The sequence below is a fragment of the Myxocyprinus asiaticus genome, chromosome 22 (genome assembly GCF_019703515.2).
Source record: "Myxocyprinus asiaticus isolate MX2 ecotype Aquarium Trade chromosome 22, UBuf_Myxa_2, whole genome shotgun sequence".
NCBI classification, from domain to species: Eukaryota; Metazoa; Chordata; class Actinopteri; order Cypriniformes; family Catostomidae; genus Myxocyprinus; species Myxocyprinus asiaticus.
The window spans coordinates 3601004-3627500 of NC_059365.1; the positions used below are offsets into that span (position 1 = coordinate 3601004).

The window sequence follows — 26497 nt, forward strand, 5'->3', positions numbered from 1 at the left end:
CAGTAAACGAAATCACAGAGGTCAGTTGATAATAATTGTAATTCACGCCTTGTGCCTTTTAATTAATCGAATTAATCGCATATATAAATATTTGCTGAGAAAGCCCCTCAAATAACAATAATTCAATATATAATTAAATAATAATGGTTAGCACTGTCGCCTCACAGCAAGAAGGTCCCGGGTTCGAGTCCTGACTCAACTGGGCCAGGACTTTGCATGTTCTCCCTGTGTTTGCGTGGGTTTCCTCCGGGTACTCTGGTTTCCCCAACAAGTCCATAAACATGCAGGTCAAGTGAATTGGAGACTCTAAATTGCCCCATAGGTGTGAGTGAGAGTCCCCCAGCCACTGGGGGTTGCATCAGGAAGGGCATCCGGCGTCAAACCTGTGCCAAGTCAAATATGCGGATCACGGATGGTCCGCTGTAGCGACCCCTGACGGGAGCAGCCAAAAGAAGAAGATATACACTGATCAGCCACAACATTAAAACCACCTGCGTAATATTGTGTAGGTCCCTGGAGATCAGCAGTTGCAGAAATACTCAAACCAGCCCATCTGGCACCAACAATCATGCCACGCTCCAAATCACTGAGAGCACTAAGATTTATAATATATACACATATTTTATAAATGCATTGATAAGGCTTTAGAATCCAATGTATTGTTTATTTGCATATTATTGAACATACGCCAATCACTGGCCTACAGATCACAGCAATCCATTTTGCGATTGAATTTATCAGTCAGTCTGAGATTTATTATGAAGGCTTATCTAAGGACGCGTCAAACGGTACACCTGCGTCAGGCGGATGCTTTTGGAGAGTCTCACTTTGGTTGCGTTACGTCATAAACATACCATTTTTAGGTCGCTGTGTCAAGTTAAACGCAGTTTAATACTTAGGAAACATGTCTTGAGATCCCTAAATTCGTATTTGTGCTCCTTCAACCTGTGTTTTGTACGCAAGAACGTTTCCTCGTGTCGTGCTGTCTGCTGAAAGGTTGGTTTATTCACTTTATAAGCTGCGCGTTGCCTATAGAGCTGAAGTTTCGCTTACTGCCCCCTGAAGAAAACAGGTGGTACTTCAAGCTTGAATTGCTCCAGAATCTTCCTTATTACGGTCCGGGGACAAGATTAAATACGTTATTTTTTTTAACACGTTATTTTTTATATAATTAATCACACTGAATTAATGCGTTAAATCGACAGCACTAATTGTAACTTAAACGTCGTTTAGAAAACTAATCCCATCCAAATAGGACTTATTTGTTTGTTATAACAGCAGACAGGGGCGTTTGCGGAAAGATGGATGAAAACAATGATTTTGTTTTCATAGTTCAGTTCAGTGGCACAGAAATGTCAGCTTTGAAGGGAAAGTTCACCCAAAAATTTCATTATTTCATTATTTACTAACTCTAACCAGTATGACTTTCGCATGGACTAATTTTATGATCCTTTTCGTTCCTTTTAACCAAGATATAATTATGTTCCACATAAAAAGTCACACCAGTTTGGAACGACATAAGAGTAAGTAAATAATGACAATATTTAAAATGTATGGGTGAGCTGCCAGGTCTCCTAAGCAACCAAATTGGCCCGGTTGCTAAGGAGGGTAGAGTCACATGGGGTAACCTCCTCGTGGTCGCTATAATGTGGTTCGTTCTCGTGGGGCGCGTGATGAGATGAGCGCGGATGCCGCGGTGGATGGCGTGAAGCCTCCACACGCGCTCAACAAGCCACGTGAGAAGATGTGCAGGTTGACAGTCTCAGACGCGGAGGCAGCTGGGATTCGTCCTCCGCCACCCGGATTGAGGAGAATCACTACATGACCGTGAGGACTTAAAAGCACATTGGCAATTGGGCATTCCAAACTGGGGGGAAAAATCCCCCCCCCCCATAAAAAAAAATGTATGGGTGAGCTAAGCCTTTAAAAATGGCAAGACAAAGATCACCCTCGTAAAGTCCTTTGAAGTCAAGTTAGTTCACTAAAATCTGAAATGTAGTTTCCTTAGCTTTGATCACACTAAAAACTATGTTTCAGGCGGGTCCAGTTATTAAAAAGATGAGGTAATGTCTCTATCAAAAAGTGGCTCTTTTAACGGAGAGGTGAGACTTCCTTTCCTACAGTGCCATATTGAGTGTTGCAATTTCTCTCTCGTCTCTTCCTCCTTATACTATCTCTGATCCTCCCTGCTCATGCGCATTCACTCTTGACCTTTGACCCCAGACCCCACATCAGCAATTGTTTGACAATCCGCATCACAAAGTTTCATCTGTGACTAAATTACTGTACTGTTATATTAAAATACAATAAGAGCCCATGTTGGCTCACTTAAAGGGATAATTCACCCTTTTTGTCATCATTTACCCACCTTCATGTTGTTCCAAACCCATATGACTTTCTTTCTTCTGTGGAAAGGAGATGTTAGCCAGAATGTTAGTCTCAGTCACTATTGACTTTCTTTGCATCGTTTTTCCATAGAATTAAAGTGAATGGTGGCTGAGGCTGTCAGTCACTAATGTTCTACAGTACCTCATATCCTATTTCTGTGTTCCACAAAATAAAGGAAGTCAACTTTTTGAGTGAACTATTCCTTTAAAGTACTGTTTGCATTGCTACAGATTTTTTATGATATAAAAACAAACCATAATACATGCCAAAAAAAAATGAAAAAAAGAAATGACATAAGCACTGACGCAAATTTGACAGTTTGCAGCATGCATGCATTTTGCACATGCATAAAACATTGCCTTCTGTTGCATGCACATTGCAAGCATGAAAAGTTTCCGCTGAAGGTTTTAAGAGATACATACAATGGTACGAAGTCTCAACGAGGGGTCTTCGCAATCTCCACAGCAAGACGCGGTCTTTTCATAAATCACAACATAACCCGATTCAGTGAAAACATGATCCTCGCATGAACACTGCTAACATAAACACACATATTGAATGTGATTGGATGCAGTTACACCTTTGACAGGAAGCCCCTGAGGTTTCCTGTGTTTTAGAGTAGGATGTTTACATCTCTGAATGCCCGCCAACATACACATACCACACAGTGGCCTCTCTCTTGTTAGCAGTGGATTTCACTTACAGATAGCCTATAAAGCACTTAAAGACAGCACACAGGTCATTTTTATCATTGTCAAGCTTCACATGGTGTGAGATTTACAAAACAATCCGTACTTAACTGTGCAGATCAGGCAATGTGCAAACGCACCCAAAAAATCTGTGCTGAACGCAATTTGAACGGTGCAGTTCCAATCTTGCAGGTTGTAATATGACGCAGGTTTTTTATGCGCCGAAATACCCCGCGCAAAAGTGGTGCAACTGTTTAGTGATTTCGACTCAAAATAACCAGGAATTTGGTTAAAAATAAATTTCAGCTGCTCGTTCCTTCAGAAGGATCTGGAATTGAATTTGTCAGTCAGTCGAAATTTATTATGAGGGCTTGTCTAAGGACGTGTCAAAGTACACCTGTGTCACCTGTGTGCTTCTGGAGAGTCTCACTTTGGTTGCGTTACGTCATAAACATAAAATTTTTAGGTCACTGTGTCAAGTTAAACGTAGTTTATTACTTAGAAAAACATATCTTGAGATTCCTAAGTTCGGATTTGCACTCCTTCAAGCTGTTTTGTACGCAAGAACGCGTCCTCGTGTCGTGCTGTCAGCTGAAAGTTTGGTTTGTTCTCTGTATAAGCTGTAGGATGTAGGAGAAACTGAAGGATCAGAGCTGTAGGTGCTACACACAGCCAGAAAACGCACATGGTTTGGTGGTCTTTCCTCCTTTTTTTTTTCTCCCCTTTTCTCCACAATTTGGAATGCCTAATTCCCAATGCGCTCCAAGTCCTCGTGGTGGCGTAGTGACTCGCCTCACTCCGGGTGGCGGAGGACGAATCTCAGTTGCCTCCGCGTCTGAGACCGTCAATCCGCGCATTTTATCATGTGGCTTGTTGAGCGCGTTACCGCGGAGACATAGTGCGTGTGGAGGCTTCACGCTATTCTCCGCAGCATCCACGCACAACTCACCACGCGCCCCACCGAGAACGAACCACATTATAGCTACCATGAGGAGGTTACCCCATGTGACTCTACCCTCCCTAGCAACTGGACCAATTTGGTTGCTTAGGAGACCTGGCTAGAGTCAGTCAGCACACCCTGGACTCAAACTTGCGACTCCAGAGGTGTTAGTCAGCGTCATTTGGTCTTTCCCCCTTTTTAATCTTATCGTTGGTTCTTCTGGTATTTAGGAATAATAGTATCTATCCCACTTGCTCCTTATTATCTAATTGTGACTGGATGAGCAAAGCTTCTGAACACCCCAGTAGGCATCACTGACATGTAAATATGGACGGTCATGTGTTAATGTTTCAGCTCTCTGAAGTCAGAAATCCAAAGATTTCAGAATGAGCTGTTTTTGCAGTTTAGTTTCAATAAATGCTCATTTTAGGGGCCTGGGTAGCTCAGTGGTAAAGATGTTGGCTACCACCCCTGGAGTTCGCTAGGGAGGGTAGAGTCACATGGGGTAACCTCCTTGTGGTCGCTATAATGTGGTTTGTTCTCGGTGGGGCACGTGGTGAGTTGAGCGTGGATGCCACAGTGGATGGCGTGAAGACTCCACATGCGCTATGTCTCCGTGGCATGAATAATCAACACTCCTGGAAACATGATAAACAATATGATGAAAAAAATCTGACTTTCTATAGCTTGGTATTATTTAAGATTTCACAACATAGTCCCGCTGTCTCCATATGTAGACATACATTTTTAGGAAAACTATTTGCTTGTTTGCTAGGTTTTACTACTTACACATCAAAAAGCGAAATATTAAATGCACACAGCAGTCATATTTGGGTCTCAGGAATTAAAAATGAGCATTTATTTTTTATTTATTCGCCTCAATCCAAGCGCGTGCTCAACAAGCCAAGTGATAAGACGCGCGGGTTGACGGTCTCAGACGTGGAGGCAACTGGGATTCATCCTCCGCCACCCGGATTGAGGTGAGCCACTACGCCACCACGAGGACTTAGAGCGCATTGGGAATTGGGCATTCCAAATTGGGGAGAAAAAGGGGAAAAAATCCACAAAAAAATAAAATAAATAAAAAATAAATGCTCATTTTTAATTCCTGAGACCCAAATATGACTGCTGTGTGCATTTAATATTTCGCTTTTTGATGTGCAAGTAGTAAAACCTAGCAAACAAGCAAACAGTTTTCTTAAAAATAAATTGTCAGATTGTTTATCATGTTTCCAGGAGTGTTGATTATTCATGTTTTTGAGACGTTACAGACATTACATCAGAAATTAGCATAATTAATTCTGATTTAAAGTAATGTCCAGCATCATCCAATCACTGCCAACCATGTTAAAATAAAATGTATACATTATAAATTCTGAATCTATGTACTGATTATCATTGTCACATGTCTGTCAAACATGTTGAGTGATCCAAACATCATCTGCAGCCTGAAACTGAACTTTTGGTCGGACTTTAGGAGTGAATGCACTTAGCTGTGTAGAAAGCTAAAGGATGCTCCCTTGCTCCCTATTTAGTGAATGACTTAACCTCCAGTGTGCTGTCTGTCTGCACTGGTCTCAGAACAGTTCGAAATGCACCATATTTTCATCCTAACTCCATATAAAGCCTCTGAAAGCAACATTTTTCAGCTTTTGGATGAGCCCATGTGAAAATGCACAGTGAATATAGGAATGCATTTACTTATGTTGATGAATAGAGCCATATTGTACAGTGATAACAAAATAAAATATAACAAAATGTATATTAAAATGAAGAGAAATGACCCACAGATGTGTTAATGTTGAAAGTTACTCAAAATAAAAATTAAAAATAAAAAGATTTAACTCTTGAGGGAATAATGTCCCAAAATCCACGTATGTGGACATTATGTTTATCAGCGCGCTGATGCGTGAAAAATTAATGAATTTTTTAAAGCGGCATATCACACGAAACTACAGACGCTACTCTTTACACCCAAACTGGTTTCAATGAAAAAACTTGAAGAGGTTTCTTACCAGAGGCACTTTTGTTGGCTCTGCACCCGTAGGAGCGCTTCGCAGAAATCAACGTCATGCTGTTGCGTCACGTGACTCGGTGCATCAGAAGTTTAACCCTTAAATGACAATCTTGAGTCTTGTGAACAGTAATCAGTTGGATTACATTTATTTAAATTACGTGTTGCATATAGCGAAGCCAAAATACAACGTCCACGCATGTGGACGCGGGGTCGCACAAGGTCAAACTGGAGTGAAAGTTTAGAGTTCTGGTTATAGTCTGTTTTCATTGTCAATAGAATTCTTATTTGAAAAGATAAAGGAAATGACTACGGAATTTACACAGATGATATAGTAAAACAAACAAAGGGCCAAAAGAACACCTTTTATTTGCCTTGGAAAATAACAAAACTTTCCCCCTTTATTTCTCATTTTGTGCTTTGGGCTGTTCTTTTCATTTATCTACATTTACCCATGTATTTGTACTTAGGGGAAGAAACCTTAACACCAGCAAGTTTCCCCATTCTTTAAACATATAGATTTAGATTTGTTGTTTTTTTGTCATTTTTTTTTTGACATCAATAAATAACAACTGAACAAAACAAACATCCAAACCGAAAAGTAATTTAGTTCACCACACGAAACAACTAAAACATATAAATAACTAAACATGGCATAGCGTTGGCTTGTGGCACCTGCAGGACGGTTCTCACATGGAGAAATAGTCACTGATTGGCGGTTTCTCCACCCACTGACCGTAGCCTTTCCTGGCCAGGTAAGACTTCAGGACACTCTTGGCTTCCTGGTACAGCTTTGCCATCATCTTGATATTCCATAATGAAAGAGATGATCAATATTAAATGCTTATAAATGAACAACTCACATGTAGTATTTGTTTGATTAGCATAATTAAAGGGATAGTTCACCCAAAAAATGAAAATTCTGTCATCATTTACCCACTTTCATGTCCTTCCAAACACATATGACTTTCTAATGCGGAACACAAAAGGAGATATTTTAATGAATATCGCAGACCATGTTTCCAATACAATGGCAGTTAATAATGATTCAGTTTAAAGCTTAAAAAAGGACCCAAAAGTATGTGACTCTTGTATTATATTCCAAGGCATACGATAGGTTTTGTTGAGAAACAACCCAAAATTTTAATAATTTTGCAGTGAAAAACAATGCTAGTTCTCAAATGAACAAGCTTCTCTCATAAAACTTATGAATGTGGGACGGACGTCAAGCTATTCACCAAAAAAAATGACTTAAATTTTAGGTTGTTTAACAACAAAACCCATCATATGCCTTCAGAAGACTTGGAATATGATGCTCGAGCCACATTGGCTACTTTTATGATACTTTGGGTCCTTTTTTTACAATTTTAAGTGTCACTATGAAATGTCTTTTATGGAAGAAAAAAACAGACTGTGATATTCATTAAAACATTTCCTTCATAAGGGTATAAAACGACATGAGGGTGTGTAAATTATGACAGAATTTTCATTCTAGTGTGAACTATCCCTTTAAACGCACTAACGGTGTGCAGTACCTTGGCCTCCCTGTAGGTGACAGCGGTGAGCAGTTCTTCTCTCTGGGCCTCTTTAGCGACTAAATTGAACCGACTCAACATAGCTGCTTTGCAAAGACGGCTGGCCAGGGCTGGACTACTCTTAAATGGTGACCTTGTACACAGATAAGCACACAGAAATGTCTTCAATGAAATTACAGGCAAAAATGTTCCTTGACTAAGGTTTTTTTGATTGTCTAAGCATCAGGACAATAATCAAACAGCTTTCATTATGGTGGCTTGACAAAGCCAACATACTGTTATTCTACAGACTTGGTTTAGGGTTTTTACAAAATCTCTAAACAAAGACCCAAATTATTAAACTTAACTCTTCCTACAACTACAACATAATGTTGATTAAAATATGATGGAAACAAAAATAATACTGCAAGATATTGTGGGCCTGGGTAGCTCAGCGAGTATTGACGCTGACTACCAACCCTGGAGTCGTGAGTTTGAATCCAGAGCATGCTGAGTGACTCCAGCCAGGTCTCCTAAGAAACCAAATTGGCCCGGTTGCTAGGGAGGGTAGAGTCACATGGGGTAACCTCCTCGTGGTCGCTATAATGTGGTTCTCGCTCTCGGTGGGGTGCGTGGTGAGTTGTGCGTGGATACCGCGGAGAATAGCGTGAAGCCTCCACACGCGCCTTGTCTCCGTGGTAACATGCTCAACGAGCCACGTGATAAGATGCACGGACTGACGGTCTCAGACGCGGCGGCAACTGAGATTCGTCCTCCGCCACCCGGAATGAGGCGAGTCACTACGCCACCACGAGGAGTTAGAGCGCATTGGGAATTGGGCATTCCAAAAAAAATGTATCATTATTACAACTTAAATCTGACACTGAAGCCAATGAACAGGTGAACTTGAACCAAGTTACGCGCTAGTCAGAATGCATAATTTACGTTGTGAATTCGCCATTTCCTTAAAAACACACTTCACCTAACACAATATCCTAAACCGTCTCAACGTGAAGAATTAACAACTACTTAAGAGTAGCTAATATATCAAAAATGTATTAAATGCAATTATTTCAGGAGATCAGGTTTTCAGAACAGTCAAGTTGTTCAGTCTATCATATTTAACATAATAATATTTAATATGTTTGATACATGTTTAAATAATTGGAGTTTATAAATGTAGTAATAGTTTATATATTTTTTCAAATATTTGAATATTTAGTTAAAGTTTGATCTGTTACAGCTTGATACATTCTTGTCATTGTACACATTATTGTCAACTTTTCATTATAATCATTTTAGTCAGAGTAAAACTGACTTAATATTAATGAATATTTCTGTCTTAATAAAGAATTACTGACTAAACTTAAAGGACATAAAATATTACTAAAATAACGTGAAAATTAACACTGGGTATGTACAGGGAATCTGTATACATATCATTTAGTCATTAAGCTCAAAAAATAAATATAATTTGCTCTTATGTGTTTTCGGGATGGATGGATGGATGGCACTCACTCCTCTGTGGACTTGCCCTCGAGAGCATCCACCACCTCCACTGAAATGTCTCCCTGGCTCCAGTTCAAGCTGAGAGATTTCTGGGTGGGGCGAGCATCCGCGGGCATGGCAGAGGTCACCAGGCTGATGTGTGGCCGGTATACACAGTAATACAATGGAAGTGTTGAAGTGATGCCATCCACACGCTGATTCACTGCCATCTCCATGCCACGTGTATCATTGCAGCTCTCATCCCCTGAGCAATGTGAAAGACCAGACACACCAACAGGATGTTGACATTACCAAATCATACAAAGTACAGTTTTAAAACGTTCACTATACAACCTACCTGTTAGACTACACTTTGATAAATGATCACATCATTCATCAAAACATCACTTAAAAGTAGAGATGCGCAAAACTACATATTTTCAAAATCAACAAGTCTGTGGGTTGCCTGAACAACTAGTTGGCTAATCTGTCTCAAGGACATGGCCGGGTCTAAGAGGGGGGCATTGCCCCCCCAGATTTTCCTTGTGGCCCCTCAGTTGGAAACCCCCTCTCTAAAGTGCAAAGAATTCACAACACAGTAATTTCTTAAAAGTAACTAATACTGAACATAAGTATATTCTTCTCATTATGTTTTTCAATGAAGTTGTCTCATGTTTTAGCTGATAAATCTTTCATATGTTTGAAACGTGTTTAAGTAAATATTTTTATTTTTCTAAATGTTTGAATATTTGGTTAAATATCTGTTACAGTTTGATACATGTTTTCATCTTTTTACATATTACTGTGAAATAAAATGTTATTTTCGTTGACTAAATCACCATTTTCAAATGACATGATAAAATAATGACTTAATTTGGACATTTTCATCAAGACAAAAATCTCTGCATTCGGGTATGTACTATGCGGCATTCTACGGGTTCTTCGTATTTCAACTTACCGATGAAGATGCTGCTTACGTAGACAGGCTCAATAAAGTGGCTCAGTAGCGCCCCCTGGAAACCCAACACCTGCCACTGCATGATCTTATCCGTGGCGGACATACTGACCACATGAGAGCCCATCTGCTCATACGAGCTGGAGAACTTGGAGAAGACCTTCCCCTCCACCACCACATGAAGACCGATCTGATTGTTCACTTCCCATGCAGAAATGGACAGAGGATTTAGCCGGCTAAAAAACAAGGAGGACATTTGTCATTTGGCTTTATCAATAAACACATTCAGAAGTAGCAAAAAAAATCACAACTTTAAGGCACTTTGTGACAATTTCAATTAGAAACATATACACAAACATATACTTTAACCAAAAACGTAAATTCTGTTATTATTTACAAACCCTCATGTCATTCCAAACCCATACAATTGTCTTTCTTCTGTGGAACACAAAGGGAGCTGTACTGCAAAATGTCTGAATTCAGGTTTAATGAGAGTTAATGGGGGAGGGGGCTATCAGGTTCCAAAAAATGACAAAAAAAGCACCATAATAATTCAAGAATGGCATGTAATCTGTACTTGCATGTGGTGGCTCATCACAACTGGCATCAAACTTGGTATAATGCGTATTAATGCACCATTTCTGAATCTGAATAAAGCTGAGGAGGGGATGATTTTCAGCAAATATCCATATATATACATATATATATATTTCAGTCTATTTTTCACAAAAGCTATCATATGGCTTCAGAAGACTTAGAATATAGCACATGAGCTGCACTGACTAATTTTATGATACTTTAATGGTGCTTTTTGCACTTTTTGGAGATTGACAACACCCGTCTGCATTCCCTTTCATTGTTTGGAAAAGAGCAGCCAGAACATTAATATGTTTCATGTTCCAAAGAAGAAAAAATACATGAAAAGAAACTGTTTTCATTATTGACAGAATTTGTATGTTGGGGTGAACTATTCCTTTAAGTATGTTAAGTTTAAACAATTAATTTGCTGTAATGTGTCTTTACGTTGCAATGTGTATCTAATGGTCTTGTTAGTCATTCCCATCAATATGTTTTGTTGTTACAGACATATGCATTACAAGAATGGAAGACTACGTTAATGGCCCTTGTTGTGTGTGTGTGTGTGTGTGTGTGTGTGTGTGTGTGTGTGTACAGTTGTGATGGGATCTGCGCAGCTCCTTTGGGCAGTTGACTCAGGTACAGGTGTACAGTGATGTGGTTTTTAAAGCTGAGGAGTTTAGTGGTCTGGTCCTGCTGAAAGACAGACTTTTCTTCCAGAGAGCTATTCTTACTGAAGAACAGCAGCAGATTCCTATACAGAAACCTATAGGACATTCAGACATTCAGTAAAAGATAAATCTTACTCTTCAGAGCTTTAAATTAATGACAGACTGATATATTGACCAAGGCGATTAATCGGCTGATATATGGTAATTTTGAGACTACTACCACCAGATGAATTTCACCCACAATGCATAAAATCTTCTGTTTTCAAATATTTTGATATTTATCAGTAATTAACAGAAGTGTCCCCTTAAGTTCCAAAATATACTGACAGCCTTGTCAATGGATAATGCAGTTTTAATGAATTTTCAGTAAATATTGCATAAAAATGTGTGTGTCTTAATTGCTAGAATCAAATTGTAAAAGCCTTTATCATAATTATATATCAGCATTATATCGGCCATCAGCCACCCCACTCTCTGGTTATCAGAACCACATATCAAAACCCATATTGGTCGACCACTAATTATAAGTGAATTTACAGAAAATATTGAGTAAAATAACTCTCAATTTCACCAATTTTGTGTGCATCTCATTTGCTATTTTTAAACTGAAACATATTATGCACTACCTGTAAAAACTTTAGACACACCTACTCATTCTCAGTGCTGGGTAGTAACGGATTACAAGTAACCTGGATTACATAATCAGATTACTAAAATCGAGTACTTGTAATTAGATTACATACAATTTTTAAATACTCATAATCAGATTAGAGTCACTTTTTATGGATTACATGATTAAATGTAAATCAGGCAACTTCAATCATTTGTTCTTAAATTCTTGATCTCCTAATTCTACTTTTTTAATTAAAAAAAGATTCACAAAATTATTATATATATATATATATATATATATATATATATATATATATATATATATATATATATATATATATATATATATATATATACATACACACACACACACACACACACACACACCCCAATCAGCCACAACATTAAAACCACCTGCCTAATATCGTGTGGGTCCCACTCGTGCCACCATAACAGCTCTGACCCATCGAGGCATGGACTCCACAAGACCTCTGAAGGTGTCCTGTGTTATCTGGCACCAAGATGTTAACAGCAGATCCTTTAAGTCCTGTAAGTTGCGAGGTGGGGTCTCCATGGATCGGATTTGTTGGTCCAGCACATCCCATAGATGCTCAATCAGATTGAGATCTGGGGAATTTGGAGGCGAGGCCAAGTCAACACCTTGAACTCTTTGTCATGTTCCTCAAACCATTCCTAAACAATTTTTGCAGTATGGCAGGGTGCATTATCCTGCTGAAAGAGGCCACTGCCATCAGGGAATACCGTTGCCATGAAGGGGTGTACGTGGTCTGCAAAAATCTTTAGGTAAGTGGTACGGGTCAAAGTAACATCCACATGAATGCCAGGACCCAAGGTTTCCCAGCAGAACATTGCCCAGAGCATCACACTGCCTCCACCGGCCTGCCTTCTTCCCATAGTGCATCCTGCTGCCATCTCTTCCACAGGTAAATGACACACATGCACCCGGCTGCCCACATGATCTAAAAGAAAATGTGATTCATCAGACCAGGCCACCTTCTTCCATTGCTCCATGGTCCAGTCCTGACGCTCACGTGCCCATTGTAGGCACTTTCGGCAGTGGACAGGGGTCAGCATGGGCACTCTGACTGGTTTGCAGCTACGCAACCCCATATGCAGCAAGCTGTGATGCACTGTGTGTTCTGACACCTTTCTATCATGGCAAGCATTACGTTTTTCAGCAATTTGTGTTACAGTAGCTCTTCTGTGGGATCAGACCAGACGGGCAAGCCTTCACTCCCCACGTGCATCAATGAGCCTTGGGCACCCATGACCCTGTTGCCGGTTCACCAGTTGTGCTTCCTTGGACCACTTTTGGTAGGTATTAACCACTGCATACCGGGAACACCCCACAAGACCTGCTGTTTTGGAGATGCTCTGACCCAGTCGTCTAGCCATCACAATTTGGCCCTTGTCAAAGTCGCTCAGATCCTTACACTTGCCCATTTTTCCTGCTTCCAACACATGAAATTCAAGAACTGACTGTTCACTTGCTGCCTAATATCCCACCCCTTGACAGGTGCCATTGTAACGAGATAATCAGTGTTATTCACTTCACCTGTCAGTGGTTTTAATGTTGTGGCTGATCGGTGTGTGTGTATATATATATATATACACACACACACACACACACACACAGTGCCATGCAAAAGTATTCAGACCCCTAACCAATTAGCTCATATTACTGAATTACAAATGGTGCAATGAAATTTAATTCTATTTGATATTTTATTTTAAAACACTGGAACTCAAAATCAATTATTGTTAGGTGACATTGGTTTTATGTTGCGAAATATATATCTATATAAAAATAAAAAAAATATCTTGCTTGCATAAGTATTCAACCTCTGTACTGTGGAAGCTGCCAGGTTACACAGATGAAAGAAATTGCCCTAATTAGGACACAGTTACTTTACCATTGGCATCCACCTGTGAATCATTAAAGTTGCAATCACATTTTCTGGATAAAAAACCCATTGTTAAAGGATCATTGGTCAGGCTGTGAATCTGAAGGAAAATGAAGACCAAAGAGCATTCCACAGAAGTTAGAGATAAAGTCATAAAAATGCATAGATTAGGGAAAGGGTACAAAATAATATCCAAATGTTTGGATATCCCAGTGAGCACAGTTGGATCAATAATCAGGAAGTAGAAGCTGCACCACACCACCCAGGCACTGCCAAGAAAATGCCATCTCTCAAAACTCAGCGCACTAATAAAAAGGAGACTTCTGAGAGAAGCCACAGAGAGGCCAACAATCACTTTGAAGGAGCTGCAGAGTTCAGTGGCTGGGAGTGGAGTAATGGTGCACCAGTCAACCATATCAAGAGCACTGCATAACACTGGCCTGTATGCGAGGGTGGCAAGAAAGAAGCCGTTACTCAAAAAGTACCATCTGAAAGCACGTCTGGAGATTGCCAGAAAGCATGTGAGTGACCCAGCTGCGATGTGGGAGAAGGTTTTGTAGTCAATTGAGACCAAGATAGAGCTTTTTGGCCAAATCTCAAAGCGCTATGTGTGGTGCAAACCTAACACTTCCTATGCCTCAAGACACACCATCCCTACAGTGAAGTATGGTGGTGGCAACATCATGCTGTGGGGATGCTTCTCATCAGCAGGGACTGAGCATCTTGTTAGAATTGAAGGAAGAATGGATGGAGCAAAATATAGGGAAATACTGCAAGAGAACCTGCTTCAGTCTGCTAAAAAACTGAAGCTTGGGAGGAAATTCACCTTTGAGCAGGACAATGATCCCAAGCACAAGGCCAAAGCAACATTGGAGTGGCTCAAGAACAAAAAGATAAATGTCCTACAGTGGCCCAGTCAAAGTCCTGATCTCAATCCTATTGAGAATCTGTGGCACTATCTGAAAATTGCAGTCCACAAGCGTCACCCAACCAACCTGAACAACCTGGAGCAAATCTGCCAAGAAGAATGGGCCAAAATCACTTCGTCACTGTGTGCAAAGATGGTACATATGTACCCCAAAAGACTTAAAGTAGTTACAAAGGTGGCTCGACCAAATATTAATGTGGGGGTTGAATGCTTATGCTATTATTTTTCATAAATATATTTCCCAACAAAAAAACAATGTCACTTTACAATAATTGATTTCGAGTTTCAGTGTTTTAAAATAAAATATCAAACAGAATTAAATTTCATTGCACCATTTGTAATTCAGTAATATGAGAGAATTGGTCAGGGGTCTGAATACTTTTTCAAGGCACTGTATATACAGTATATATATATATATATATATATTTTTTTTTTTTACAATTTTCCATTCTTACTTAGCCTAACACTCATTTACGTTTGGTAAGTTTGAGACTTTTTTTGTTGTTGTTTCTAATAAAGAATGGAATATAATATTTTCCTCTTTGAATTTTTGCCAAAAAGGTACAAAACTTTCCTACTTGAATTCATGTGACATTTAATAAAAAAGGGTAAGGTCAGAAGTAATCTAAAAGTAATCTAATTACAGTAAATTACCTAAAACAAGATGTGGTGATGAGGCGTGGCCGAGCGACGTCTGTGGAGAGCGAGGCCGGGAGAGGAAGGGCAGTAAGGTTTGACACCTTTGGGAAATGATCTGTTTTGTGTTGCAGTGAGAGCTGGAGAGGGATAAAAGGGCAATCCAGACCGCCGGAGTGGAGAGAGACGCACGCAGCAGTGTTCGTGTGTGTTTTGTGTTCTGCTGAAAAGCAAAGCTTTATGTTTGTACTGAAAAGTGCTGGAATTATACTGGAAATTATATAGTGACAAAAATGTTAAACGACTGAAAACTGTCTGATATGTGAGCTTCTTAAAAGTATCCTCTCTTTGTCTAGATTGCAGCTCTCAAGCAACTTTATGACGTGCAATTTAATTTACTGTATATTTGTTTCCATCATTACTTTCATCCATGTAAGATCAAAAGGTTTTAAAGATCATGAGAAACAAATTCAGTCAAGTGTGTCCAAAGTTTTGACTGGTAGATTAAAACAAAGGTGTAAAAGTATTTTTAGAAGTGCCAGATCTACACAAAAATAAACACAGGTTGAACAGTCCGTTTACCTCATCAGTGATCTTCGGGCAATGACCACAGCATGAGAATCATGCAGAATTCGTCCCATGGGTGCTGGACTCGCTTTGGTATTTGAACTGCCCGTGCCAAGACCAACAACCTCACATCCTGTAGCTGCACACAGAACAGTTGGGATTTGGAGTGAAGTCAAGCCAACAGACTCAGAAGAGCTGTTAATCAAAATGACTCACATCCTAAACTGTTTTACTTTCTGACTTGAGGAACTTAAGCAATGGTTAAATGGATGAATTATCTGTATCCTACCTAATTTTTAACAGACATCCATTGGTATAAAAGTTGACTATTATAATGTTAAAGGGATAGTTCACCCAAAAATGAAAATTCTCTCATCATTTACTCACCCTCATGCCATCCCAGATGTATGACTTTCTTATGCAGAAAACAAATGCAGATTTCAGCTCTGTAGGTCCATATAAAGCTCCAAAAAGCACATAAAGGCAGCATAAAAGTAATCCATAAAACTCCAGTGATTTATTCCATGTCTTCTGAAGTGATCCAGTTGGTTTTGGGTGAGAACAGACCAAAATGTAAATCCTTTTACACTGTACGTCTTGCAACTGCAGTCTCTAGACACAATCATGATTTCAAGCTTGATTGCACTTCCTAGTGCTTGACACATGCGCAGAGCGTTAGATGGCGCTAGGAAGTGTAATCTAGCTTGAAATCAGAATCGCCAAGGAGACTCGATGATTAACTGAGTTTTATTTTGGTCTGTTCTCACCCAATACTGATTTGGATCACTTCAAAAGACATGGATTAAACCACTGGAGTATTATGGATTACTTTTATGCTGCCTTTATGTGCGTTTTGGAGCTTCAAAGTTTTGGACACTGTCTACTTGCAATGTATGGACCTACAGAGCTGAGATATTATTCTAGAAATCTTCGTTTGTGTTCAGCAGAAGAAAGTCATACACATCTGGGATGGCATGAGGGTGAGTAAATGATTAACTATCCCTTTAACATGGATAAAACTGCATATACATGCAGTTAGAAACAAAATATGATTTGGTAGACCAGAAACAACAGGATGATGTGGCTTTGATATAACAGTCAGGTCGATGAAACACATAACACATAAAATACTTAGTAAGTAATTCATTTTATTTCAGACAAACTGGAAAATGTCTGGAGCTCGTCATAAATAGAACAGGCTTCTGAAAACGATCCATTCGCAATGCAACGCAACGGCCGCTTTCAGTGCTTTCACTTTTAATGCGAGCGATTTGCTTTTCATTTTAATACCAGGGTACACATATTTTCTTGGTCAGAATCCATTTTAAAACAATTCCAAACACATCCACCAACATACAGGTAACGTTTTAGGAAATGTAACTGCCATGAGGAATGCAACAACTCCCAACTTCCCGCCTATTACTGTAAATGTGTCCCAAAATAAAACGTTAGGCTCTCGACAGCTTCCTTGCCAGTGGATCATGACTATTTCTCATGTTAGAAATTGACTAACATTACAGAGCTCGACACAAATCCAAACATCCTGTGGATGTATCAGTTGTCACTAAGTGTCTGCCAACATATAAACATTTCCCTTGTTTGCACTTTACTTAAGAGTTTCGTTGTGGAAGTTCGAATTGTAATGCGCTCCCATGATATCACAAAAACAGATGTCAGTTGTTTAACATATTGTATATGATTACGTTACGTCTGATAATGGACAATAGAAGTCATTAATCTAATTATGCGTCAATTAGACTTTATTTATTCAACTTTATTACTTTGAGTAGCAAGTGTTTCAGTGTGAAAGGGATTCTTACATCCGTCTGCCATGTGCTTTTATTTATTGTGTGTGAACGGCAAGATATGAAAGGTTCGCATACTTTTTTGAACGATGAAATTCTGATTTTTCTTGGCTGTTCCAGATGTCTGTGATTACTGAATAAGAATTTTTGAAATTCATTTTAATAACTATTGTGTCATGTATCAATTCTCGGAATTAATAGATTTTAAATGATTAAACTGTTTGTATTAGTGTACAAATGTTGCCAATTAAACAAGAAAAACTGGAATTTTCCCATGTTAAAGGGATAATTGATAGTTTAAAAAAAACGGTCAATATTTTTGCAATTCTGCTTGGTAACACTAGTGGTGCAGAAACGAAACACTTCAGCTTTAAATAATAAATCATTGTTTTTTTTATTTATTTTTATTAAATACAATAATGAGAGGTGGGGGGGGAAATGTGCATAAAGGAATATTCCGGGTTCAATACAAGTTAAGCTTAATCGACAGCATTTGTAGCATAATGTTGACTACCACAGAAATCATTTACGACTCGTCCTTTGTTATTTAAAAATCTTGGTTCCAGTAAGACATTTACAATGGAAGTGAATGGGGCGAGCACGTAAACATGACAATACACGCTGTTTCAGAAGTATAGCCACAAGATGTAAACATTATATGTGTTGATGTGACTCTAGTGTTAAAATCTCTGTTCTATATGATTTTAGTGTGACAAAATTGCAATCGCTATCATATTAGATATAACTTTACACAGATAAGGTTAGTTAGTGATTTTATACCACCAAAATCATGTCAACACATATATACGGTGATGTGAAAAAGTATTTACCCCTTCCTGATTTCTTCTATTTTTGTGTATTTTTCATACTAATTATTTTAGATCTTCAAACGAGATTTAACATAAAACAAAGGCAATCTGAGTAAACACAAAATACATTTTTCAAATATATATATATATTTTATTGAAGCAAAAAAGTTATCCAACACCTCTATCACCCATATGAAAAACTAACTGCCCCCTTCAACTCAATAGCTGGTTGTGCCACCTTTAGCAGCAACAACAGCAACCAAACGCTTCTGATAACTGAAGATCAGTCTTTCTCAACGCTGTGGTGGAGGTTTGGCCCACTCTTCTTTGCAGAACTGCTTTAGTTCAGCAACACTGGAGGGTTTTCGAGCAGGAACTGCCCATTTAAGGTCCTGCCACAGCATCTCAATCGGGTTCAAGTCAGGACTTTGACTAGGTCACTCCAAAACTTTAATTTAGCTTCTTTTCAGCCATTCAGAGGTGGACTTACTCCTATGCTTTGGATCATTGTCTTGCTGCATAATCCAGTTGCGCTTGAGCTTCAACTCTCGGACTGATGACCGGACGTTCTCCTTTAGGATTTTCTGGAAAAGAGCAGAATTCATGTTTCCCTCAATTACTGCAAGTCACCCTGAAGAGCAAAGCATCCCCACACCATCACACCACCACCACCACCATGCTTGACCGTAGGTATGATGTTCTTATGTGGAATTCTGTGTTTGATTTACACGAGATGTAACGGGACCCGTCTTCCAAACGGTCCCACTTTCGACTCATCAGTCCACAGAACATTCTCCCAAAAGGTTTGAGGATCATCAAGATGTGTTCTGGCAAAATCAAGACGAGACTTAATGTTCTTCTGGGTTAGCAGTTGTTTTCACCTCGCCCCTCTTCCATGGATGCCATTTTTGGCCAGTGTCTTTCTGATAGTGGAGTCATGAACATTGACCTTTAGTGATGCGAGAGAGGCCTGCAGTTCCTTGGATGTTGTCCTTGGCTTTTTTGTGACTTCCTGGATGAGTCGTCGCTGTGCTCTTGGAGGAATTTTGGAAGGTCGGCCACTTCTGGGAAGGTTCCCTACTGTGCCAATTTTCTCCATGTGGAGATAATGGCTCTCACTGTGGGTCTTTACAGTCCCAGAGCCTTTGAAATAGCTTTGTATCCCTTCCCAGACTGATGTATTTCAATCACCTTTTTCCTCAATTTCTGGAATTTCTTTCGACCTTGGCATAGTGTGCTACAGGGTGAGACCTTTTAGCCAAATTCACCCCTTTGAAAAAGTTATATTTAGGTGTTGATTTGATTGAACAGGGCTGGCTGTAATCAGGTCTGGGTGTGTCTAGTCCAGCTGAACCCCATTATGAATGCAGTTTCATAGATTTGGGGATTTAGTAACTAGTACTTTTTCACACAGGCCCAGATGGTATTGAATAACTTTTTTGCTTCAATAAATAACATTATCATTTAAAAACTGTATTTTGTGTTTACTCAGATTGCCTGTGTTTTATGTTAGATTTAGTTTGAATTTTTAAAACAATTCAGTATGAGATATACACAAAAACAGAAGAAACCAGAAATACTTTTTCACAGCACTTTTATGTTAACATGGTGTGGCTATAATTTTAAAATAGTGTTTACTGTAACGTTTATGGACTGGCCCCATTCACTTCCATTATAAGTGCCTAAATGTAACCACAAAAGAGGGATGAAAATATTTTTTGCAGTAATCAATATTTTGTGACAAAATCTGTCGATTGAGCTTAACTAGTATTGAAAATAGTGTCACAATCCAAAAATCTTCATGCTAATAGGCATCATTTAAAAAAAAAAAAAAAAAAAAAAATTAATTATTTCTTTCAATTTTGGGGGGAAATTTGACCCAGATATGTTCTTAAAAGGTTTCGAGAGGTTTTGTATGGCAACAAGGAGAATCTTAAATGCCACATGCCTTATCAATACAGATCCCACAATACGAGTCTGGGGTCGAACTTACGAGACAGCATGACAAATGCAGCCACTGTTCCTCTGCAGCCAGAGAATTCTGGGTAACTGTCCATTAGCTTGGTGAACAACTCTCTTACCGCACTGGGTACTTGATCCTTTATGGGGTTCTTTCTCTCTGCGTTAAATCAACCGAAATTAAATTATTAGTCAACTTTAAGGAAAGTTCACAAGTATTTTCAAATTCAACAATATCAGTTGATTACTAGTTAGAAGTACAGCAGTCAAAAGGTTATAAAGGTTATAACTGAGTGGATACTTGGGATCCGGGACAAGGAGTTAAGCAGCAATGGACAGGATATGATGTCACATTCAAGGCTTGTAGTTTTAATAACATGTCACTAATAACAAATACAATTATATTCAAAATGTTATATTAATGTATCATCTACTCACTATCCGACAACAACAAAAACATGCAGCTTTGAAATATGCATTTTTTGTATTGAGCCAAGAGGTCAGCATGCAATGTTCCCATCTTCTATAGGTCACACAGCTTTTCGTCATATGAATTCGCCAAACTTGAATTTTCGTGCACAAAATAATGCAAATTCGAATGCGTATGAACGGAGTGCAACGTGTGGATTTGTAGAATGACCGTGGCTTCATAGTTCTGCTCATAAATGTACATACCCCATGCAGAATGTGCAAGATATGTATTATTTTATTAAATAAGAGAGATCAATTAAAATAAAAAACGAAATATGTTTTTAACATGCTAAACTTTTAAGAAATTCTGTTATGGGTGTGTAAATATATGAGTACAACTGTAAATGCACCAGACTTTGGCTCTTATCAAAAAAAAAATATATTTTTTTTCTTTTCATTTATATAAAGATTCAAATATATGAAAGTTTCTGATGCTGTGAATTCATTTACCAAGTGCAGCTCTTCCAGAATGGATTTCTGGAATTGCCGTGTCTTTTTCTCTTACCGGCAGGGGAGGAGGACCCACTGAAAAAAAAAACATACACATTTTAAAGAACCAAAAATGCGTAATCAAAATATCAAGTCCAGATATGCTGTGCATATACTGCATAAATTATATATCAGAACTATAGAAGGCAATAACATTTTCTGGATAAATGTGAGTGGTGCTTGTCAATGCTATGGTGTTGAAGTTTACAGACAGTTACAATTAGTTTCTTGTTCACACCGGATTTGAATTTCTTATTCATTTAAGCTAATTGCACGTGTTTTGGCACATGTGCAAAAGAGTAAGTACAATTTGCACGATAACTAAATGCACATGGCTTGCTGATCAAAACGGATGAGTTGATTCTCAGTGAAATTGTCATACTCGTCACAACTTCTAATCATTCTTTCATCGTGTGAGCCATCACATGCAAAATGATCCATTCAATTATCAAAATCTGTCAGACGTACATGTATATTCCATAAATATCTATGACATGGAATGTTTGTGATGTCTGCTAAATCTCTGGCCAAAAATTGCAACAACCCAACTTTGAGAAAGTGTAAGATCTATTTGGTCTTGCATTGAAAAACAAATGTTGCACCCCCACCTCAAACAGGAAAGAGCTTCACCACGGTTTCAGTGAATGACTATAGAGCTGTTTCGATAGGAAGGGAAGACAGCGAGGAGTTCTCTAGTTTCAGATGTTGGGGGAACTTTCACATTGAAGTTTTAAGTGTGCATATTTACATTAGACTTAAAAATGGAAGGGCTGACTAACCACTCGCAACGATTCAATGGAAAGTGTCAACCAGAATGTCACACGGTTGATTGCCTTTTATTGCAAGAAACCTGTCAAAGCAGACCGCTAATGACAACAGATATTGTGCAAACTAAATTGTAGCTCCAGTAACAGCAAATTTTAATTCAAAAACATCTCCGCACTTTACTTTCAATGTTATGGTGTTCCTTAAACGTAATGTTATTTTTTTTTAGCCATTTGTTGCTTCATTATCCCGAAATACACTATTATTCAGTGGCACTTTCAAAATAATGCTCAGTTTATTTGAGTATCCCAATCAGTGCAACAACATTGGCTCAGGTCACGTCCACACTAATATGTTTTCGTTTAAAAAAGCACTGATTTAGTTACATTACGGCCTTCCGTCCACACTGCGACAGTGTTTTTGTCCAGCGAAAATGGAGCTTTTCGAAAATGCTCTCCAAAGTTGTTACGTTTATTCCAGATACTCGAAAACGATGACCTGTTTGTTGTCATGTCCATTCAACCCAAAACAATCAAGATGGCGGCCCATGTTGTAGCGGCATTGTTGTGCCTGCTACTGACTTTCATAGTGTTGTTAAAGATAAATGTTACTTTGTAACCTTCACATTGCATTCCTTCAAAAGCAACGGGAAGTTTACTCAGAATTACTGTCTGACGGCAGAACACGAGAATTGCGTTTCAGACCACACATGGAAATAAAGCAGGGCCTCAATTTTACGTTTTATTCGCATGCGCAGTAAGGGGATATAAACGTTTTCAGACGTTTCAGTGTGGACGAGCAACTTTTGGAAAACGTTTGAAAATGGCAGTGTGGATGGATTATTGTGGATGTAGCCTCAACCAATGGCATGAGTTTGAGGCGGGAATATCTGTTTGACCTACGAGTGGTCGATGGGGGGATTGTTCGGGAAACCTATTTGATAACAGGAAATAAACAAGCAGCACAGAAATTACACAGTTCACCATTAAAGTCAACAGAAAATCTAAATTGAGCCAACTGACTTAACAGAATTAAATGCTTTTATAAAATTATAAGCTTCACATTTCTGCCTTTAAAACCTCCAAAAATTGGCCCAATTCACTTTCATTGTAAGTGCCTCACTTAACCTCGATTTTTGCAATTTTTAAAGAAAAGGAGGGATGAGGCAGAATTTTTTTTGTTTGTTTTTTTTTTGGTAATCAACATTATGCCACAAATACTGTCAATTGAGCTTAACTTGTATTCCACCCAGAATATTCCTTTGATACACGTTCCATGCCACATTGGTGCACGTTATTCAAAAGAAATAAAGGTGTCTTCATAATCCATCAAAATGTAAAAACACCCCTCTGAAATGACTTTCCTTTTCGGCTGACATCATGAATACCTCTTACTTTTTCAACCCCTCCTCTTCATCTATCTGGTTTCATTCTGGTGTTCACGCCCAGTTTTAATCAATTTCCGATTGCTAAAATTAAGTCATGTCCTACGTTTTTTCTCAAAAATCACGTTTCACTCTGAAACTAGATAAAATAGGTTGTGAACACCATATTACATTGAGTTTAAACTGGTACTCATAACCCAAGATATGATTGCCTATAGCATAATCATTCTGTTCATCTAAAATCATCTTTGCATTTTTACCGGAAACATCTGAAGGTATCCCATCATTTTCTAGACTTGCTATGAGTTCTTCAAGCGCAAGTTCAGCTGCTTTGGCTCTCGCTTCTTTCTTCGTAATGCCCATTCCGGTCTTATACTGGACTCCGTCAATCACAGCACAAAATGCAAAGTAAAACCCTGTAACACCTGCTGCTCGGAGCACAAAGCCACAAATGTTAAATGCATACAAACTGGCCAATCCACAACACAATATCAGGTGGGATACAGTAAAAAGTGTGATGTAACATGATAGTTACTGGTGGTAACTGTTTCTTTTAGGTCCAGTTGAAACTGCAGAACTTGAGAGAGCTGGTACAGTGCTGACACTGGATGCGTGTCTCCTTGTTTGTATCTGTCAATCAATTCGCGGGGGAGGATTTTCTGTTTGTAATCTGCAAATGAGAGACAAAACAGTTGCAGGAGAAAATATTGATATTGTCTAATATGATTCCATCCTCAACCCTTGTGCGTCAATAAAAAAAAAAAAGTTACTCAGAGATCCTTCGAGGACAAAAATATCCACGTCAAAAAACTGCCATAATAATATTATATATTCATATTATTTTCCAGTTTTATGAAGAAAAAAAAACACAAAAAATGAATTATTTTCCATATAATAAATGCTAAGAGGAATTTTTTTTTTGGGGGGGGGGGGATTATCACAATCTGGGATATGTCAATGATTAGCAACAACATTGATTTTTTAATGCTTTATTATTTTTTGTGCAGTGTCAGATTTAATGTTATTTTTTGATTTGGGGGGGGGGGGGGGGGGGTTCCCCTTTCACCCAATTTGGAATGCCCAATTCCCAGTGCACTTTTATGTCCTCATGGTCACGTAGTGATTCGCCTCAATCCGGGTGGCGGAGGATGAATCCCAGCTGCCTCCGCATCTGAGACCGTCAACGTGGCTTGTTGAGCGCGTTGCCACGGAGACATAGTGTGTGTGGAGGCTTCACGCCATCCACCACGGCAACCACGCTCAACTCACCACACGCCCCACCGAGAACGAACCACATTATAGCGACCACGAGGAGGTTACCCCATGTGACTCTACCCTCCCTAGCAACCGGGCCAATTTGGTTGCTTAGGAGACCTGGCTGGAGTCACTCAGCACGCCCTGGATCCGAACTAGTGAACTCCAGGGGTGGTAGCCAGCGTCTTTTACCACTGAGCTACCCAGGCCTCCCTGTGCAGTGTCAGATTTAAAAAAAAAAAAAAAAAAAAAAAAAAAAGAAAACACACACTCAGGACTTTAGAGAACAAAAATGTCTGCATCAAAAATTTGCCACAAAATATCATATATTAATATTATTTTCCAATTTCACTGACTTTTTTTAACCAACAGTCTTGATCATAACTACCAAATATACATCCATTTTCAGGATTTTAACCCTTTAAATGCCAGTTTGTTTACATAATTACGTTATTTTTTTACACACACACACTTCTCAATACACACACACACAAACACACTCTGACATCCATACCAACACATTCACACAATTTTAGCTGCATTCAGTTGACCTGCAGTAATCTATAATACAGCACACAGAAAATAGGGGAAAAGCATGTATTTGCTCCATAGACCAAACATGAGAAAAATGGCGCCATAAAAAATGTAAATTTTGAAACCAGGGCTCTGGAATGAAAGCATAAAGAATTCATGATTTTATGCTTTAATGGCACCGGGATCAAATATTGCAGTTTTAATGGGTTTCAATGGGGACATTTTTGTCCTGAAGGTCCTGAGTGTAACTATTTTGTGTACACAGTGTATTATAGGAAATGAGGTTGAAATATTAAAATTCCCCCAAAAATACACACTTTTTTTTTTTTTCTCCCCTTTTCTCCCCAATTTGGACTGCCCAATTCCCAATGCGCTTTAAGTCCTCATGGTGGCATAGTGACTCGCCTCAATCCGGGTGGTGGAGGACGAATCTCAGTTGCCTCCACGTCTGAGACCGTCAATCAATGCATCTTATCACGTGGCTTGTTGAGCGCGTTACCACGGAGACGTAGTGTGTGTGGAGGCTTCACACTATTCTCTGCAGCATCCACGCACAACTCACCACGCGCCCCACCGAGAACGAACCACATTATAGCGACCATGAGGAAGTTACCCCATGTGACTCTACCCTCCCTAGCAACCGGGCCAATTTGGTTGCTTAGGAGACCTGGCTGGAGTCACTCAGCACGCCCTGGGCCACTACCTCCAGGGGTGGTAGTCAGCATCTTTACTCGCTGAGCTACTCAGGCCCCCAAAAATACACACCTTTGGCAAAATGTATGCCGTTGGCAGTAACGCAGCCAAAATGATCAAAAAACTAAACTGAAAAAGACAAAAATGTCCCGAAGGTCGCACAAGGTTTAAGTGACTTTATAATCAACATATAATCTAAATTCACTCTATATACTTTCTTAAAGGTGCAGTATGTATCAATTTTCATGTAATGTTCACCATTCTTTTGCCAATGTGTGAACGGCTTGTAACGCAACTTAAAAAATGAGCCCTTTCCGGACTTCCTAGATTGGCAATTAAAGCCTGTAGACTGATTTTCATGTGAAGGGAGCGGGTCGCTTTTGCCTGTGGGATGTGACATTTATGCGTGCTCCCGAGAGCCTTGCCTCTGT

The 26497-nt window shown here is 39.1% G+C and overlaps 3 protein-coding genes across 4 annotated transcripts in view; 1 reads left to right on the forward strand and 2 right to left on the reverse strand.

Annotated features, from left to right (window-relative positions):
- Nucleotides 1–2925, reverse strand: part of LOC127413400 (Bardet-Biedl syndrome 12 protein-like) — a 75284-nt gene extending 72359 nt beyond the window's left edge. Inside the window, exon 1 of the mRNA XM_051650540.1 lies at nt 2811–2925. The gene's annotated coding sequence lies outside the window, so the exon portion shown is untranslated. The remainder of the gene's footprint in view (nt 1–2810) is intronic.
- The window catches only part of LOC127413399 (MORC family CW-type zinc finger protein 3-like), a 212894-nt gene that overhangs the window by 147865 nt on the left and 38532 nt on the right, over nt 1–26497 (forward strand). The window lies entirely within an intron of this gene.
- Nucleotides 6721–26497, reverse strand: part of adad1 (adenosine deaminase domain containing 1 (testis-specific)) — a 20645-nt gene continuing 868 nt past the window's right edge. Inside the window, exons 2-11 of the mRNA XM_051650546.1 lie at nt 24121–24255; nt 23846–24013; nt 21398–21472; nt 20511–20636; nt 15919–16042; nt 11160–11330; nt 9992–10224; nt 9064–9298; nt 7567–7699; nt 6721–6834 (exon numbers count right to left, since the gene is read on the reverse strand). Coding sequence (XP_051506506.1) covers nt 6721–6834; nt 7567–7699; nt 9064–9298; nt 9992–10224; nt 11160–11330; nt 15919–16042; nt 20511–20636; nt 21398–21472; nt 23846–24013; nt 24121–24255 — 1514 coding nt within the window. The remainder of the gene's footprint in view (nt 6835–7566; nt 7700–9063; nt 9299–9991; nt 10225–11159; nt 11331–15918; nt 16043–20510; nt 20637–21397; nt 21473–23845; nt 24014–24120; nt 24256–26497) is intronic.